Raw genomic sequence first — 20,271 nt, forward strand, 5'->3', positions numbered from 1 at the left:
AGCAATGGATACAATAAATGACATTGGTGGATGTGCAGGTAAAACTTTGATGGATGTGGAAGGCTCCTTTAGGGCCTTGGATAGAGGTGAGGGAGGAGGTGTGGGCGCAGGTTTTACAGTTCCTGCGGTGGCAGGGGAAAGTGCCAGGATGGTAGGGTGGGTTGTAGGGGGGCGTGGACCTGACCAGGTAGTCACGGAGGGAACGGTCTTTGCGGAAGGTGGAAAGGGTTGGGGTGGGAAATATATTCCTGGTGGTGGGGTCTGTTTGGAGGTGGCGGAAATGTCAGCAGATGATTCGGTTTATGCGAAGGTTGGTAAGGTGGAAGGTGAGCACCAGGGGCGTTCTGTCCTTGTTATGGTTGGAGGAGTGGGGTCTGAGGGCGGAGGTGCGGAGGTGTCAGAGATGGTCCAGGTAAATTTAAGGTCAGGGTGGAATGTGTTGGTGAAGTTGATGAATTGTTCAACCTCCTCGCGAGAAACTCCTGGAGATATCCTCATATGAATTCCTGTCTTCAACTGCTCACCTCCACAGCTCTGCCATTGGTTGCTATCATCACGACATACACCTCCTTCCTTGCTCATCATTACCAGCTGGATAATTCTTGACTGCCAATCAAATATCTCCTTTCCCAATTTAATGAGGTAACAAAAGCAATGAAAGATAATTTTTTAAATTGCCCCTGTTATTTTTGTCTGAATTGGCTCTCACAACAGTGCTGCAGAGATTAGTCATAAAGACTCCAGGGCAATCCTAGAGGGTTCATGAAAAGCCTAAACAGAAAACAACAAAATCAGATGGTCAAAGATGTTAGCTGGCTGTTTGAAAGCTGACGTTTTCAAAACCCATCAGGTGGCACGTTATCTATGTTTTTTTGCACTGTGTCAACTTACAATACAGGGTGCTTTTGCCATTATAATACTGGTTTGAAAGCTACTTCGTTATTGTAAGTAGTGACAAGACATTGAGGTGAATAAACCTCACTTTAAGTAGGTTTATTTATAAAGTTGGAGGAAAGCCAGCCAGACCTGATAGTGAACTTCCTTATAAACACGTTTAGCCCACATCCTGTTGCTTTGCAGTTTGGAAGATCACCTGTTGCGTTTGGCTTAATGTCAGACTGTGGCTTTGCCAACATTATAGAATTAGCTAGATATTCAGTGGGTCTGTTCTTGCAAATATCAAAAATGATGGCCAAAATGAAAGCAAACAAGTGCACTTTGAACAAAAACAGCAATTTTGTGGTGAGTTATACGATTTCTTTCTAACTTACTTGGTCATCAATCACAGAATCAGTCTCTTAAAAGCAAACCAAACTAAAAATGGATATAAATATTGTCAGAATTATTTACTTTTGTTCCTTTATATATAAACCAGAATGCCTAAAAATGGTGTGATGTGTGAAGCATTCTATATGTTATAACTATTAATAGACTGGTAAGCCTATTGGACAAATGCTTTATGATTTGATTAGGTTTACTTTTAACATTTTTTGTAACCTCTGCACTTATTCTCTAGTCTCGTTTCGCTCACTGTTGTACTTATCAATTATATTAAGAAAAAATTGCAATAGGCAACTAAAATGTGATAGATACTTTACAGTCATTTTCCCATAAAGACACTTTGAATGGGAATATTTCCTCTACTATAGATTACTTGTCTTTGTTCTGCTTCTGAATTTGTAACTGAAGTATCTCATTCAGTATAGACACGGATATATATATATATGCTGCTGAGTTTGCAATACTTAACCTCACAGCTATAAAGGCCTATGTAAACAAATTGTAAGACAGTATGACCTTGCGGGAATGCAAAGAAATGATGGTAAGCACGCCAAAAATACTTATACTTTTAAAACAACATGTGCTTGTTATTAAAATAAAATCCAATCCAGCTTCAATGTTTCTCTCTTTGTGCATTAGAGATTGGGATAGTGGTCAGGAATTTTCTTTTTTTTTGGTTTTGAAAAGGAAGAGACTTGCATTTGTATATCACCTTGCATAACCTCAGGACATCTCCATGTACTTCACAGCCGAATAATTACCTTCTTTGTAGTGTATTCATGGTGGTAATTTTGGAAATATAACCTAGTCTGTGGACAGCAAGGATCCTGCAAGCATCATGTGGTAATGAATTCACATGCCAGCCATAAGCAACACTTCCATTCAAATTATGGGCTCAAGTTTCAATTCAGAAACTTGAGCATAAAGGCTGACATTTCTTTGCAGTACCGAGGGCAACACTAAGCTATTGGAAGTGACACCTTCAGGTGAGATGTAAAGCCAAGTCTCCAACTTCCCTCAGACAGATGCAAAAGATTCAATGGCAGTATTTCAAAGGAAAGCAATGGATTGCTCCCTTGTGTCTGAGCTAATATTGATTTCTCATTCAAAATCTGTCAAAAATTAATCTGACCTTAGCCACATTACTGTTTATGGGAACTTGCTGTGTACAAATTGGCTGTTGTTTCCTACATGACAAAAACAGAATATTAACTGCATTTCAAAAGTAGTTCATTCACCATAAAGTGATTTGGATATCCTGAGATTATGAAAAGCACTGTCTAAATGTCAGCCTTGCTTTCTTTAGGTAATCTGTTTTGGGGTGTTAGCAGAGGAATAATATTGCTAACAACACTAGGAAGAACTTTCCCTAACCTTCCTTAAAGTAGTGCCTTGGGATCATTGACATCAACTTGAGGGGGCAACTGAGACTTTGGCCTAATGTCTCACCTGAATAAATGCACCTCCAACAGTGAAGCACTCCATCAATCAGGCACAAGGATTGCCAAACTGACCATGTGCTCAACTCCCTGCAGCAGGATTTGAACTCTCGACCTGCTCAAACATTCAGCCAAGAGCATTCCTACCCACTGAACTATGGCTTATAAGTCCTGACATTCAAGTGATCAAAAAGTCAAAATTTCAGAACCTAATCCTCTTCAAGGACCATGCACATATTAGCATGAACTGGATGTATATTCAAATATCGAAAACATGCTCTTTCTGCACTGATAGGGTATAGGTATAACACTAGAATAGAACTGTACAACAATACAGCAAAGGCCTTCAGGTCTGTCCCAGCTTTTTCAAACAGCAATCCAGTTAATGTCTTTCCCCTGACTCTTTTTAAAAAACAATTACATATTTTATATAAATATTTGTTCAAGATTGACAGAGATAGTGACAGGGATATAGTGTTTCCACTGTTCTAATGGAGCAGAAAATATCATATAAATAAACTAGGCACAAGAATAATATTGATTGGAAATCTCCTCCCATGAAACTACATGTGACTAGATGCACCACTTAAATCGTAGACATAAAACAAAAACTTTATCATTAATAATAAGACATTGGGTACTTAATCAACCATTTGGCACAGACTAGATTGTTCAGGATTTCAGGGACAAGATACTGTCCACAAGAGTGCAAGTACATGGAGTACCCTACAATAGACTATCATGACTGCACAATACTCCTACCACAAAGATCCTCGACACTAAATGCTCTTCCAATAGCGCACACATTAAAAACTCTGGCACTGTAGCAGTTCTCAAGTATATCTGTAAGGAGAAAGTGAGGACCGCCGATGCTGGAGATCAAAGTCAAAAAGTGTGCTGCTGGAAAAGCACAGCAGGTCAGGCAATATCCGAGGAGCACGAGAATCGACATTTGGGGCATAAGCCCTTCAGCAGACATCTTGCTCCAATTGTATTTGTTCCCTTCTCATTCCAGTTTGTAATATCAGGGAGAAAAGCATTGATCCTTTTGACATCAACTACTTTGCAGAGCATGTCCATTTAAACCCCAGGCATCCAGTGGCTTGTCATTTTAATTTTCCACATTGTCCTCACTCTGGCATTTCTGTCCTCGACCTGCTGCACTATTCCAGGGAAATGTGACATGAATTTGAGGAATGATACCTTATTGTTTAATTAGAAACTTTACAACATTTCAGACTCAACGGTGAGTTCAACAATTTCAGACCACAATCTCTATCCTCAGTTTGCTTCATTTTCTTTGCATTCATTGCTTTTTTTATATTTTTACCTTTAAATCCTCTGTTTTTCTTCTTATCCCATTACCATTCCAATTGGCCCCAGAAGGCTAATTGTTTTGCTATTCAATCTCTCCAAACCTTTTTACACTGTCAGGAGGCCCTTTCTTTTGGAAGGACAGCCCTTCCTCTTGCTGGATCTACTACATTTCTAACTTTTCCCAGTCCTGATGTAAGGACACAGGCTTGAAAAGTTAACTCAGTTTCTCCAGAGATGCTGTCTGAACTGCATAAGTTACAACAACACATATGGCACTTTTGAGAGGACAACAGGGAAAGCTTGGGACAGGTTGAGGTCAAATACACAAAACAAAACCTTAGCACCTTATCTTAACGGTATCTTCCTGAGAAGGAGAAGAACTCAAATGCTTCAAGTATGTGCAGAAAGTTTTGTACTCCTTGTGCATCATAACAATTAGACAAATCATTGGCATGCACACAACCTGTATTTAAAAGATTCAGAGTTTGTTGAAGCTCTGCAATGATGTTAATGCCATAGATAACTGGGGAGTGAAGCTATTGCCACAGATGATCAAGTAACTGAATTTATATAGTGCCTACAACATCATAAAATGTCTCAAGGTTCTTTATATCTTCAAACAAAATATGACACTGAAGTGAACAAAGAGCTATCAATCTAGAAAACAACAGCTTGGTCAAAAAGATAGGTTTGAAGGAATGACTCGAGGAAGCCAGAGAGGCAGCGATCTTTAGTGAGGAAACTCCAGAGCTGAAATCATGGGCATCAGTGGGGGAGAGATTAAATCAGTGGACAGCATAGATCTCAAAGTTGAATGCGATCAGAGGAATGGGAGGGGTAAGGACATAGACAGAGCTGAAAGCAAGGTGCAGAATCTTTAAATCAAACTATTATTTAACTCCGTACCAATGTGGGTGAGCCACCACAGGAAAACAGAGTAAACTGGACTATGATTGTGTTAGAGTAAAGGCAGCAGACATGTACGTGGCACCAAAGTTATGGAACACATGTGAAGAGCAGAGGAAGAGTTGTACTCACTCTTGAACAGCTCGTGCGATAGAGAGTGCTGTGGATCCAGTTTCATTAACACTGTCCAAAGTCACATTTGGCAGATCATCATCTTCACTATCACTTTTGATGCGGCCAGGTGACAAGCTTCTCAGTTGTGCTGTAGTAAATAAATAAACACAATTAGTTAGCCTCAACCTGAGCTACAAATCTTCTCAAAACTCGCTAAAACTATTAATTAAGATTTACCAGTACTTTTCTAATAATAGAATTAAAGAATCCCTACAGTGTTTAAACAGGTCCTTCAGCCCACCGACTGCACATCGACCCTCAGGGTATCCCACCCAAAATCATTTCCCGCCCTATTATTCTCCATTTTACCTATGACTAACTCACCTAACCTCCACGTCCCTGAACACTACGGGCAATTTAGCATGGCCAATTCACCTAATCTGCACATCTTTAGAAGCAAGCACATTTATTCTTTTAAATTAACAAACATAAGCATTGATCAAATAACAATCAGAGAGAGTTGAAACTCAGCAAGAAAACCAATACCATAGCTCATTCAGAAATAAATACTTCTAATTACTTTTTTTCCCCTAAATTTAGGTCTGTTTTCAATTATCACAGTGACTCTCCTTTTACTTAAAGAGGTATCAGCACTACTCTGGACGTATCATGATGTGATTGTGTGATGACGTTATCATGATATTAATGAAATGTTGTTTCAAGAAAGTCTCAAAGAAATCAAACGTGCCATATAAAATCAGCATCAGCAGCAAGAGAGTCCCTGTGTTTAATCTGGCACCAGTGGAAATTAGGAACAGGAAGAGGCCACTTAGCTCTTTGACTGTGTTCAATCATTCAGTAAGATCACAGCTCATTTGCAACTAGGGTCTTCATATCTGACATTATTCTGTATTACTTAAAGATTTTGTTCATTAAAAGCATATCAAGCTTAGACTTAAAATCAATTTGCAATTGACATTTGCAGAAGAAGATTCCAAATTCATCTACCTTTTGTGTGCTGAACTATTTTCTAACTTCATTCCTGATGGGTCTAGTTCTAATTTTTAGTTCACTCATCCTAGACTCCTCAACCAATTAAACCATTTTCTTTTGAACTGTCACCTCTCATGAAAACTTCAATCACATCACATCTTAGCTTTCAAAATTACAGGGAATATGATCCTATTTGGTCATCTCTCCTCGTGATTTAACTCAAGTATCATTTCAGTAAATCTCCTCAGCACTGCCTCCAAATCCAACATGTCCTTCCAAGAGTGCCAGAACTGCTCAGAACGTCAGGTTGAGGGCATAGGACAGAGTGGTTGGAAACAGCTTATATCCATGACTGAGAGGCCAGGAACAATGGGACACATATACAAGATTAAATACAAGAGATTTGAGATGGGCAATAGACAAATCTGCTTTTTCACCACCAAGATGACTGGGGAGCAGGGAATTAAAATGAGCAGATAGAGGACATGTTTGCCATCCAATTAAGGATGGTGGGTGAGGTTCTGAGGATGGATGGTTAATTGGAGTTCCTCCTGTGATGAGTCATCAGTAGCCCCATTATGTGAGTTGAAACTGTTGATGTAGAGAGGGAGAGTACCTCACAATGGCGACACCTTCTTGGTATTGTGGAGGGCAATATTCACTAGGCAATAGCAACAGCAACTGTGGTCCAATAACCATGGTGATGGTGGGATGAAATTCTGAATAGTGAAACACAGCCTTACTGCCTCCTATCACTCTGGGAGGATGCTAGATGGGTTCACCTCATTTTAATCACTGCGCTTAGACTCAACTGACTATTGGAAAATACCAGCCAGGATGGAAATGGGCCTCTAATTATCCCTTTAATTACTTCCATTTCTGCCTGCCACTTGCCACGCTCAAGCTCTGCCCCCAAGTTGTCCCCCAGCAAACCATCCTGGCACTACGCCCACTCCTATCAGCTTCCAAAGAATCCTCCCATGTTAAAGCTTTTAAGAATAGATCAGGTAGTCTTCATACGATAAAAGAGGTATAGGAGCAAGATGACCAATTTCAGGGACTGAAATTCTAAAGAGTTTGAACAATTGACACTTTGATTGGCTTGATGGAAAGGGGTCGTTGAGGAACACTTTTTTAATCATTGGAAGGTTTAATGGAGTTTTTTGATTTACACATCCACCTGTTGCTGTAGAGAACAGTGGGTCAATTGGGGTTTGAGGAACATGAGGTGGCATATACGGGACGTGTGTCAGGGCTGAGGTTGTGTGAGGAGTGAGGGCAGAAACACCTTTACATTTTCATTCTAACCAGAACGAAGTCCCATTGGACTGAGGCGGGTGTTTTAAAGACTCACTTCTGCACTTAGCAGTAACTGTTGCTGTCTCTGAATTCTTTCCCCAGCTCAACTCGTCAAACTCTTCTTAGCATCTGCCCTCTTGGAATGAAGAACCTTCCTTTCCTGATATTTTCCTCTTTAAGCTGGGAATTTCCAGACTCCAGCTACTGCCTCTTGGATGAAGATCAAAACTTAGCCTACTGACTAAGTGAAGCATATGCACAGTCCTTCCCAAACATTTTCTACGCTGTGACTCCAATTTGAGGTTTGAAAAGTTTTGCGAATTCTAAGGAGAACAATGGGGCTATGGGTTGGGTGCAGGGGAGGAGAGCTACTCGAGTGAGGGGGTCCTGTACAAGTGGGTCCCCGTCTGTTAGTGCAGGTCATTGTCACTGTATCTCAATCAGAACTCCATAATGACCATGGAGCTCACAACCTAAAACATTCAGCCTGCAAACCCACTTGGGATCCTGACCCTCACTTTGGGAAGCACTGATGTACACCAACACAGATTAGTCATGCCTAAGGGCCTTTTGTCTTGTAATAAAAGCAGAAAATACTGGAAACACTCAGCAAATCAGCAGTGTCTCTGAAGAGGGAAGAAGCAGATAATAACCTTACATTAAGATCTGTATTCTTGTCACAATGTCTGTGTAAATGTATGACCTATTAATTGCAATTTCAGGATTCTTTAAAATTCCAATCTTGAAATATCGTACGCTGTGTAGACACAACATATATAACAGACTGAAACTGTAGTTGCTGTGTTTTAAGATATATGCTCATCATATGTAGCTGTGTAAATAGGACACATAACTAAGTAAAAACTCCCTTCCAGTTCTATTCTTTACTGCCTGACTGTCTGGAAGAAGACAATGGTTTGCTCCACTGTATTGTGGCTAGGAATAATTTTAAAAGCCTTCTACTTGCTATGAACTCCCAATGCTTGACTGAGACAGTTGAAATGGTTGAGGCAGTGAAGTAGCTAATTATTACCTCAAACACTGAGAGCATTAGAACCTATAAAACCATTTTTCCTCACAAGGCGGTATTTAGTTTTCTGTGTCATATCTTATTTTGAATGGTTTTATTGGCTAACTTTGTCTGTTTTCTTTGGCAATAAATTAAGATGCAAAATGTCTTTTCAAATGTAATAATATTCACCAGTTCCTGGCAGCATCTAAAAGTAACTGCTTTCAGAAGACATTGAAAGTCAGAGCAGTATCAATCTTATTGCCTGAAAGGGGAAGATGTCAGCCGAAGGTGGTCAGAGGTGAAACATTGACAATTGTTTTTCACTTTAAGATTAGAGGGGATTACTTTTCTCTTATTTACCTGGTGTGACTTTTTGAAGTAGTGTTTCAGAGTGTTGTTGATCTGGATTGAAGTACAAACATAATGGGATGGGATCAGATCTTTCCCAGTCAAACAGAAGAAGGAGACAAAGCTTAAGAGTAATGGTGGCACTTCACTTCAACTGTAACACTTGTGAATCAAGGCTCTTGTTACTTTGGAAATCTATTTATTCACATCATGGTGGGCTTAGATTTATGGACCTCGATGTTAATTTGCCTCCAATGGGCAGGAGATTGCAAGGGTCCCTGATTGTAGGCTCCTGGTGCTGTTGTTTCGCCCTGCCCCCCAACCCCACTCCACTCACACCAACCAGTTGGTCTGCCCACTCAGTTGATCATTGGCTGGGGAAGGGAACAAAGAAAATGTTCATGAAGACCTGTGAAGATTGGCAGCACCTCCAGGTCATTTCTCTTTTCATAGCATATCCCATTCTTTCCTCAGCTGCATGAGAATATCAGAGACTATGATGCTCATAGGGTGGAGGAAACGCCGTAATAGAACTATGAAATGGTGGGAATAAGTGTTTGTTAGTAATTCATGCATCCGCTCACGGTGTTACTTACCTATCTCCCCTTCAATTATATTATGGTGCCAGGAGTGGTTGTGTGGAATAATACTGTGAGGTTGCAGGCTGAAAGGTTTTTTCACAATGCACTGTGGAGCGTCCACTATAATTAAAAGGAAGAAACAGCATTTTATATATTTACATTGTAAAATACTGAGTATTATTGGTTCAGCTCACCTTAGAATATTAGGGAAATGTGTGGACATGCCCGAATTCATTAAATTGTCACCATTTGACGATGATGAATTAATTGAGTTTTAGTCTGGTAAAGCTGATGGAAATTCAACAGCACGTCAACAGCTTGATAACCGTTTAATATTATAATGTGTATTGTACAACATAGCAGATTAATCCAATTGGATGTAGGGCTGCACTTATTCATGAGCCTCAATGTTTTAAAGTTTCCTCTTCTGATGAGAAGCAATGGATTGAAGGAGAGCTGATCATTTTATAACTCCTAAATATCCAAGAAGTCAAACCCACTACATTGTTGGTAAAGTGAACATTAATGCTGGTGATTCAGGCCTTTGATGAGTCTGAAGGTCGTTTTAGATGCGGAAACCATGTGATCATTGACACAGTTAACGGTAATGTTAATGTCAAGGCCATAGTGGTAGACTTACAACGTAATCCAGCGAAGTCCAAAGTGAGTTTGCAAACTATATAATCTTTGAACATTTTGCAGGCCAGAAGGAATGTTTTGCTGTTCTCTGACCTCAGTCAAAGCTCTCCGCTGCCTCACCATGATTGCTCTGGGACCAACAACAACCTGTTGGATTCATTGTTGGCTGGTCTCCTGACAGCCAGGTTCCCAGGCAGTGAATCCAGAGACTTGTCAGGTAACAGTCCAAGATTTCCTATTCAAGGAAGGACCCCTTGTTTGACGAGCTCTGTCTCTCTGGCTTGAAACCTGCTGGCTTTCCAATACCCTGTCTACCCATCCCCATCTTCCTGTAAAGATCAATGCTTACTTATGTGAACAGCCAAATATATCTGCACTGGGCACTGCTCAAAAGAGAACTGCATTATTCACAGTCATAACATATCATAGAGAGAGAAATCAGGAATTAACTATAGTAGAACCCCGTATCCATGGAATTAGTTTCCGCAGTTTACCATGGTCCAAAAATATTAGATGGAACATTCCAGAACCAGCCGGGATTTAAATGATAGGGTTCGCTACTATCGCTGTTTCAGGCATTCACCGTAGGTCTTGGAATGTATTACCCGCGGATACAGAGCCACTACTGCATATGTAACAATATATTATAAAATGAAAGATATTCAGTCACATTCAGCCAGAGAACTCCTGAATATTGCAAGTTAGCAAAGGTTCATATAATGGTGTGACACAGTGACATATTTGTAGATTTTCTTAATATGGTGACCGTGTGAACAAACGCTAAAATGCAAGCTTATATTATCATTCACCACCATCATGCATTACTTCCTATATAGGTGGTGGAGGGTTGTACAATTGTAACATTTAAGAGGCATTTGGAGGGTATATGAATAGGAAAGGCTTGGAGGGATATGGGCCGGTGCTGGCAGATGGGACTAGATTGGGTTGGGATATCTGATCGGCATGGACAGGTTGGACCGAAGGGTCTGTTTCCATGCGGTACATTTCTATGACTCTATGACATTAACACATTTTTTTCAAATAGTCCAATTAATCACTTTTTGATGCTAATACTTTTGCAGAGGTTACTGCAGTACATATGTGGTTAGATTGATACAGGCTTGTGCTGTAGCATTTGGGCCTGTCAGCTGAAATTGGGAAAATGATAATTTCAACATTGTAATGGAAAACAGAAGGTCAGGCAGTGAAGATAAACTAAGCACTAAAAATGAGAACAGGTGAGACCCGAGGAAGTGCTTGTGCCTCCTTGCAACAGCAGAATGACAGGAAAAAATGATGAATAATTATCCATCATGTCTGAGGGGAATGAAAATCCAGAGAGTTCCTTTTTTTTAGCAGTACACAAAGTTCAAGTCGTTGCTTTGAAGATCTGTAAATCACTGAACTGTATATCTCCAGCAAATACCAAATACATTGGATAATTTCTTATTTATGTACAAACCTTTTTAAATCCCATTTTAGGTTGACTGTTTCATCACATATAAAGAAATGCAAGAAAATTCTTTTAGCCAAATCCAATTTTAAAAATGTTTAATTTGCTTCAAATCATTCCAAGTTGTCATGCTGCAGTGACCAGGGAAATCCCACCAGAACCACTGTCGCTGAATAAACAGACTGACATATCATTTAAACCTGGCAGTGTCCAGTCTTTCAAACTGAAACTAGGTCACCAAGAACACAAATCAGTGACTGGAAAAACATGTGGATGCTGCTGTTAAATTACTCCAAATATAAATGTATATATAGATGATGTAATTAGCTGAAGAGGTGCAATGGAAAAATAATAAAAAATGGTGTTGACACAACAGAATTAGAGGAGAGCAGACCTGTTGCAGTGCACAAAGACGCTGTTCGGCCTTTCCTGCCCAACCGGCTCTGATGAACATTATGACGTAGTGCCATTCTCTCACTGTTCTCCAAAACCCCAAATACTGTTTCTATTTCAATAGTCATCAAATGTCCTCATGGGAGAATGATTATGAATAAGCTCATAACTTATAGGCAGAAAAGTTCTCTGGTGTGTGGAAATATTTTGGTCCACAGTCATTGATAGAACGTTTTTATCAATGTCCTTCATTGCATGAGTGATCCACAGTTCTTTATTATCTGCTCATCAGGGTTCAAGAAGTGAGTGGAGTGGGCTTCAGCATACATCCATACTTGGTCTGAAAATCTCAAGCTCAATATTAACTCTGTGCACTTGAACGGGTTTTGCGTTTGGTAAAATATTGAGCCACCTGTGCCAGTATCTTAACATTCAATACCACAATGTTAATTCACATCCTTCAGGCTTATTTAGCTTACGTATTGCAGGCCAATAAAAACTGAAGCTAGGAGGCTTAGAGCTTCAATCTTCGACATCAATCGGAGTTTAAAATGAAAAACTTAATTTTTCTAATTTACTCCTAAGAATTTGTACCTAGGTACCTTGTACCTAAGATGTCATTGTAAATGGCGACTTTGTAAACTTCTCACTGGACTCATGTGAGTACATGTGACAATGAACCCGTACATGTGACAATATAAAAAAGTTAAAAAGTAGAATCTCTGAAATCCATGTCCTGAACCCGACCAGAGAAGTACAAAGCCCAAAGTAAAGACAACATTGGAACCTGAGGCTATAGCCCATACACCTCCATTCTACCAAGGGCAGTAAAGCGAATGTCAATCACCAGAGGATTGCTCTGTTCCCTGTCAGTCAGTTTTCAAATATTCTGGCAGTCCACCTGAGCAATGTTTGAACCCAACTTTATGTCATTAACCACAAGATTTTGATTGTAACTGATGCGAGACACTCTAATGAATCTCTAACCTCTTAACTTTAATATACTTGGGAATCAGGTCAAGGCTTAACCACATCGACATGGTGGAACCTTTAAAGTGAAACCCAAACCACTTTACATTAACATAAAAAAACCTGTATAACTACACTGAAAAAGTGCAGAAAGTAATTCAATCAAAGACCCACAATGTAAATACAGAAATGTCCAATGTATTTCTTCATTAACAGTTGCCTAAATGAATGATAAGTACATCAGAGTCTAAAAATTCTGTTCTTAAACTAGCCTGATGCAATTTTCTTTCATATTTTGTCTGTAAAGAAGTAGGCAAATAATTCAAACAGTAACTGAGTAAGGTGAAATTGGAGGTGCTTATGGCAATTATATGTTGCATCATCGTAATTATCAAATACTTGCTGCTTTCCAAAATAAAGGTGTACACATAAAGAATTTTGCACCAATGGACAAAGTTAGGGAATTGATATTAGGAGAATTATGATTAACATAGTTGTATAGAAGGTTGAGGACTGGGTCAGAAGTAAATTAAGAATTTAGAGTGGACCTGCATGAAGCTGATTGTTAGATCCAATGTGCACCATGCTAGTTCAGATCTTGGAATTCTGAGAGTTTCTGATGGTTAACAGAGATCTGATTTTTACTTGAAACCAACCTATCTTTCAAATTGCATGGGATATCCAGGCCGAGAATTCAATTGCTCAGCGGGTTTTGAGAAGATTTGTAGCTCAGGTTGAGGTTCTGGGTGTAGGTTTGCTCGCAAAGCTGGAAGGTTCATTTCCAGACATCTCGTCACCCTACTAGGTAACATCTTCAGTGGGCCTCCGGGCAAAGCACTGCTGGTAATTCCTGCCTTCTATTTATATGTTTGGGTTTCTTTGGGTTGGTGATGTCACTTCCTGTGGTGATGTAATTTCCTGTTCTTTTTCTCAGGGGGTGGTAGATGGGGTCTAACTTGATGTGTTTGTTGATAGAGTTCTGGTTGGAATACAATGCTTCGAGGAATTCTCGTGTGTGTCTTTGTTTGGCTTGTCCTAGGATGGATGTGTTGTCCCAGTTGAAGTGGCATCCTTCCTTCTCTGTGTGTAAGGATACTAGTGAGAGAGGGTCATGGCATTTAGTAACTAGTTGATGTTTATGTATCCTGGTGGCTAGTTTTCTGCCTGTTTGTCCAATGTAGTGTTTGTTACAGTTCTTGCACGGTATTTTGTAAATGACATTAGTTTTGCTTGTTGTCTGTATAGGGTCTTTCAAGTTCATTAGCTGCTGTTTTAATGTGTTGGTGAGTTTGTGGGCTATCACGATGCCAAGGGGTCTGAGTAGTCTGGCAATCATTTCTGAGATGTCTTTGACATAGGGGAGAGTGGCTAGCGTTTATGGACATGTTTTGTCTGCTTGTTTGGGTTTGTTGCTAAGAAATCGGTGGACTGTGTTCATTGGGTACCCATTCTTTTTGAATACATGGTATAGGTGATTTTCCTCTGCTCTGCATAGTTCCTCTGTGCTGCAGTGTGTGCTGGCTCCATGAAATAATGTTCTGATGCAGCTTCGTTTATGGTGTTGGGAGGACTGCTTCTGTAGTTCAATACCTGGTCCGTATGTGTTGTTTTCCTGTAGATGCTGGTTTGAAGCTCCCCATTGGCTGTTCACTCTCGCTCTACTGTGATATCTAGGAATGGCAGTTTGTTGTTGTTTTCCTCCTGTTTTGTGAAGTTAATGCCAGTAAGGGTATTATTGATGGTCTTGAAGGTTTCCTCTAATTGGTTTCGTTTAGTGATGACAAAGGTGTCATCCACGTAGTGGACCCAAAGTTTGGGTTGGATGGTTGGCAGAGCTGTTTGAGTCTCTGCGTTACTGCCTCTGCTAAGAACCCTGATATCGGGTTTCAATTACTGCAGAGGGGTGTATGAATATCCACATAATTTTGCAGGAAATTCAAGAGGTTTAGCAAGTTTCTAGATGATGTTGAGAGCATATCTGTTGTGTTGGCAGAATTGGGGTGGGCCTTCTAACTTGTACTTCCACTCGCCTCTCACTGCACTTCGGCCCACAACATGCATTGCAAGCCTGACCCATACTTGAAAAATCAACTGACCCAGGAAAAGTCATAAATGGGTCTGGTGGCCATTTTGGAAGGTTCAGAGATGTGCAGATTGAGATTTTGTGAGCCCACAGGAAGATCCAGTACAGAAATCTACACTATCAGGAGTGAAACATGTGATGAGGCCTTTCAAAGTGTTTGCCTATCGTGTTTCTCTGCTGCTATGCTTAGAAGTCAACACCTCCAGAGATTGAACTCATCCATTCCCTAAAGGAGTCTATGCCATGATATACAGTGATTTTTTCTTAATGCAAATGAGTTAACTAGTTTATTTCTTTACCTGTCTGCATTGAGTCAGAATGCTTGCTAATACTATCCATGCAGCACTCTAGATTAGATTAGATTAGATTCGCGACAGTGTGGAAACAGGCCCTTCGACCCAACTGGTCCACACCAACCCTCCGCAGAGTAACCCACCCAAACCCATCCCCCCTAACTAATGCACCCAACTCTACGGGCAATTTAGCATGACCAATTCACCTAACCTGCACATCATTGGACTACCCACCTTTAGACAGTAGTTAAGAAGTCAAAGTATGAATGAGAGCTATACTTTTGAAATGAAATCAGCAGTTGAGGTAAAATTGATAGGAAACAATAAAACTGATATGATACGTCTGCTAATTGAATTGTATTAAACTGAGTTTATTGTCACATCTACCATGTACCGTATTGCGAGCAATAATGGCAGATTACATAGTTAAACAGCATAGTTAAGTAAATAATAGGTGTACAGCAGCAAAAACCAAAACACAGGTACAGGCGAATACTAAGAGTTTGTGAGTCCATTCAGTATTCTAACAGCAGTAGGGTAGTAACTGTTTTGAAACTGGCTGGTGTGCGTGTTCAGGCTTCTGTACCTTCTCCCCGATGGTAGCGGTTGTAGAAAAACATTGCCAGGGTGGGATGGATCTTTGAGAATACTGGTGACCTTTCCTTGATAGCGGGCCTGGTAGATGGATTCTATAGATGGGAGGTTGGCCTTTGTGATTGTCCAGGGCAAGTTCACCACGCTCTGTAACCGTCTCAGATCTTGAATGGTACAGTTGCCATACCAGATAGTGATATATCCAGACAGAATGCTCTTGTTGGTGCACTGATAAAAGTTGGCAAGGGTATTTATGCCATGCCAAATTTTCTCAGCTGCCTGAGGAAGCGATGTTGGGCCTTTGTAACTAATGCGTCCACATGAATAGTCCAAGAAAGCTATTGCTGATGACTACTCCCAGGAGTTTGATACTCTCCACTCATTCCACCTCTGTGCTGTTAATGTGTAGGGGGGAATGAGTAACATCCCGCTGAAAGTCAATAATGAGTTCCTTGGTTTTGCCGGCATTGAGAGCTAGGTTCTTCTCACTGCACCATTTTTCCAGGTCTTCCACCTCCTGTCAGTACTCTGTTTCGTCGCCATCTGAGATTCGACTGACTACAGTGGTGTCATCAGCGAACTTATAAATGGCATTAGTCTGGTATTTGGCGACAAAGTCATGGATATACAGTGAGTACAGTAGGAGGCTGAGTATGCACCCCTGAAGGGATCCAGTGTTGAGTGTTAGCGAGGATGAAATATTGTCCCTAATCTTCACTGATTGTGGCCTGTGGCTCAGGAAACAGAGAACCCAGTTGCAGAGAGTGGGGCTTAGTCCGAGATCACTAAGTTTAGTAATCAGTCTCGAGGGGATAATAGTGTTAAAGGCTGAACTGTAGTCAATGTGTAGGATTCTTACATAGCTGTAAGAATCTCTGTAATTTCTCAACTTATAGGTTGTCTTTTTCGGAGGGGGAGATTTGTGTTTCATAAAAAGGTAAGAATGGATTTTTGATTAATTTTGAAGAGCATCAAAACGTCTACATTTCTCATGGACTCTGATTGACTCATATACCCCATAGCATCAACCACTGAGCAAGACAACCAAATTAAACTGATCTCTCTGATACCAAGTAGTTGTCAATCAATCCACTGTATGGAGAGAAATACAGCAGCCCTCTGCTGCTACTATGTCAAATTATTTGTCCCTTAAAGGAGCATCACAATTATGTATTTCCCATCTTCATATCACATATAACCTCATATGTCCTCATATAACAAACACAGCTTTTTATCCTTCTCCTAACTTCTCTTTTCTTTTTTGGGGGGGGGGGTTGAGTGCTTTCCAACACCTTATCTGGGTATGCATCATATCGGAAAGTTTTTTCTCACAAATTATCAGGCTAAAGATATCATCACAAGTGCATCTGATTCTGTCTTCATCTTGAATCCAAATATTTGTCCATGTAGTAGAGGTCAAAGGATAGATCCTGAGAATTCCAGCCAATGTTCCAATCTTGGATTCAGTTAAGCACCACAGCTAACTTTGCTGTGGTCCCAGCTGGTAATACTGTACAAGTCACATTGAGACCTGGCTTGATAGGCCATAACTTTTTTTGCATACCGTGGAGGTAAGTCACTGAACATATTCACGAGAGGCTATTAATGTACTTTTAACAAGTAAAAATAAAAGTTTATGAAAGAACAAAAAAAATTGTTACACAGTAAAAGAATTATTTGAAAATGTCTCATTATAAAGTGTGAGAAATAAAGATTCACCCATTTGATTCTCACAATAACCTTACCGACACCCAAATGTCTGTCAAGGGTCACTGCTATTTCCATGCTGACGTTCCCTGTTCAGCTGACATGGATGTAATTGATTTTGTTTTCAGCAAGGTTCTGTGCATTCACTTGATGCCATCTTCTTCAATTAACATTGTTCCCAAGATCTTTAAACAAGCTAACTCAGCTCACTATTACTAACATGGGGTCCTTAAAATAATACATTCAACAATTTGTAGGATGTCTTCTTCTTCTCTGACAGCTCCACGGCTTTCTGTTTCTGAAGTTTTCTATCTGGAACTCAGCATGTCCCCCCTTCTGCCCTAGTTGTTTGTGGACATTACTGAACTAATAGTTTCCCTGTTTTTATAGGCCTTTCTCTCTGCAAAAACAGCTTTCTGGATCTCCTACCAGCCTCATCCCATTCCCCACCACCACATTTCCCATGCCTCCTCCTCAGCTATTCTTTCTGGGAAAATCACTTGATTTCTTGAAAGTGCTGTCTTTACCTTGCTGCTCAAATGTCTTTCTAACCTTTTTTTTAAAAGAAATAGCAGACCTAAACCCCATTTTTTTCCACCTTATAATATTTCTAAATAATAATAAATTATGATCCTTCATCACAAGTGTCACAGTTTTACCCCGGTTTTAGCTGAGCTCAACTGACATACTTCAGATTGAATCTAAGATTTTCCAAGTTTAGAGACAAATTTTTAATCACAATAAATATCAGGGAGACAGGGAGGAAACGAGTAAGAACTTAGGACTTTGAGATCCTACAAATAGACAGGCCAGCTGGTAGAAATAACAGGTGCAGGAATCTGTAACTTAAAAACTTTTGTGTGAAAGATCTTTAACTATTGAGGTTGGTTGGGAAGAAGAGACTGCGATTAACTTTTACACCACACAAATGCCAGGCAGTGACCATCTCCAATAAGAGATCATCTGACCACTACATTTTGACATTCAACAGTGATACCATCGTTGAATCCCCTCCCATCAACATGCATATGGTTACCATTAACCAGAAACTCAACTGGACTTGCCACATAAACACAGTGACTACAAGAACAGGTCAGAAGCTAGGAATAATGTGACGAGCAACTCACCTTCTGTCTATTGTCTACAAGGCATAAGTCAGGAGTGTGATGGAAAACTCTCCACTCGTCTGGATAGGTGCAGCTCCAATAAAACTCAAGAAGCTTGACACTACCAGCCCACTTAATTGACCTCAAATCCATAAACACCCACTCCATTCACCTCTGTTGCCACACACCATCCTGACTTGGAAATATATTGCCATTCCTGCACTGTCGCTGGGTCAAAATTCTACAATTCCCACCCCAAGTGCATTGTGGGTCATTCCATAGGACATGAACTCCAGCGGTTCAAGAAAGCAGCGCACCACAACCTTCTCGATGGCTTTTAGGGACAGTTAATATATGCTGGCCACCCAGTGATGCCCACATCCCATGAATTAATTAAAATAATTAACAATTGACTCTGGGTAGGATAAAACCTTTATTGCGCCCTGAGAAAATGCTGACAAAGAATTTTACCCACATCTTCCACTTACCTTTCACTCCTGATCCCTGGGAATTCTGTGGAGTAATTGCAAATTTGAAGTTAGACTCTTAATTACCTAAATTGTGAGAACCCATTTCAAATATGTGTTCCTTCTCTCCCAGAGAACACAGGAATGCTTCAATATCTGGTACAATAGTAAAAGCAATTGTAGTTATAGGCTCAGGGTTTGAGACACATTTATCACAAGAGAATCTTTAACACCCATTTTCTCAGTAGTTCAGCCAGATGATCAGATCTGGAAAAGCTACAGCGATCTCTTCAGAGAGCAAAGTGAAGGGTTTCTGAAAGAGAGGTCAACCTAGGCAGGGTTGAATGATGGACGTCACAGAATGGTTGCAGGTGAATTGTGACATACCAAGAGTGTGACATACCAAGACAGCAGATCTCCTGGACAGTGACCTCTATAAACAGCAGCAGCTGCAGAATACTCCTAGTGTTTCCAGTATCTTCCTATCCACCATGAGGATGAAGCATTAATATTGAAGCCTTACAATATTGGTGTTGTTGGTTTGCAAATGGAATGACAAAAGATTTGCTTAAGATTCTCACGAAGGTCCAGTAAACACTCTGACTGTTCTGCCTTACCTTCGCCAGTCTGAGACATGAGGCCAATGGCAGTAGAGTTTTCATCACTGCCTTGTCACTAGTGACTCTCTGTGAGCCAATAGGTCAAATAGGATAAAGTAGACAATGACAGCATGGCAGCTCCATTGAACTACAATGAATGAATGGTTGGCATCTGAATATTGTGCTGTTCAGCAAAGCTAAAGCAAATATTTGAGTGAGACCTGAACACGCTATATTTTACACAATCGACTGGCGATTGCATTTAAGTTGTAAGTGTAATTGGTCTGAGATTTGTTTATTTTCCCGGATTTATTGGCCCGGATTTTCTGAAGGTTCCTCCAGCATGACTAGGAGGTGCACATGGGACCGATGGAATCCCAGAGATGGTAGACTTAGAACAAATTGTCCAGAAAATTGAAGATTCTATCAGGCAATTCTTCCACACCTGGAATCGTTCAAAGGTATCCTTTTAAACCAGCAAATTGAGAGCAGTCTATTGCAATCAAGTAAATAGTTACTCACAAGAAGGTGGACGATTAAAAATCCAGTCTAACTCCTGAGTAACTAATCAACTGACCTCCACCCAACAACTCAGCAAACATTCGTTCCAAACATACCTAATCCAGATTCTGACTAGCACATACCATCACCACCACACAATCACATTCCAACTGCCTA

General features: G+C 40.3%; 1 protein-coding gene across 5 annotated transcripts in view; it reads right to left on the reverse strand.

The window, feature by feature from the left end:
* klf12b (Kruppel-like factor 12b) overlaps positions 1-20,271 on the reverse strand; it is a 280,995-nt gene that overhangs the window by 55,777 nt on the left and 204,947 nt on the right. For all 5 annotated transcript variants that reach the window (XM_043691384.1, XM_043691386.1, XM_043691383.1 and 2 more), the window contains 2 exons: positions 9,306-9,410; positions 5,076-5,205 (listed from right to left, as the gene is read on the reverse strand). In XM_043691384.1, the coding sequence (XP_043547319.1) occupies positions 5,076-5,205; positions 9,306-9,410 (235 nt within the window). The remainder of the gene's footprint in view (positions 1-5,075; positions 5,206-9,305; positions 9,411-20,271) is intronic.

The sequence above is a fragment of the Chiloscyllium plagiosum genome, chromosome 6 (genome assembly GCF_004010195.1).
Source record: "Chiloscyllium plagiosum isolate BGI_BamShark_2017 chromosome 6, ASM401019v2, whole genome shotgun sequence".
Lineage (NCBI taxonomy): Eukaryota > Metazoa > Chordata > Chondrichthyes > Orectolobiformes > Hemiscylliidae > Chiloscyllium > Chiloscyllium plagiosum.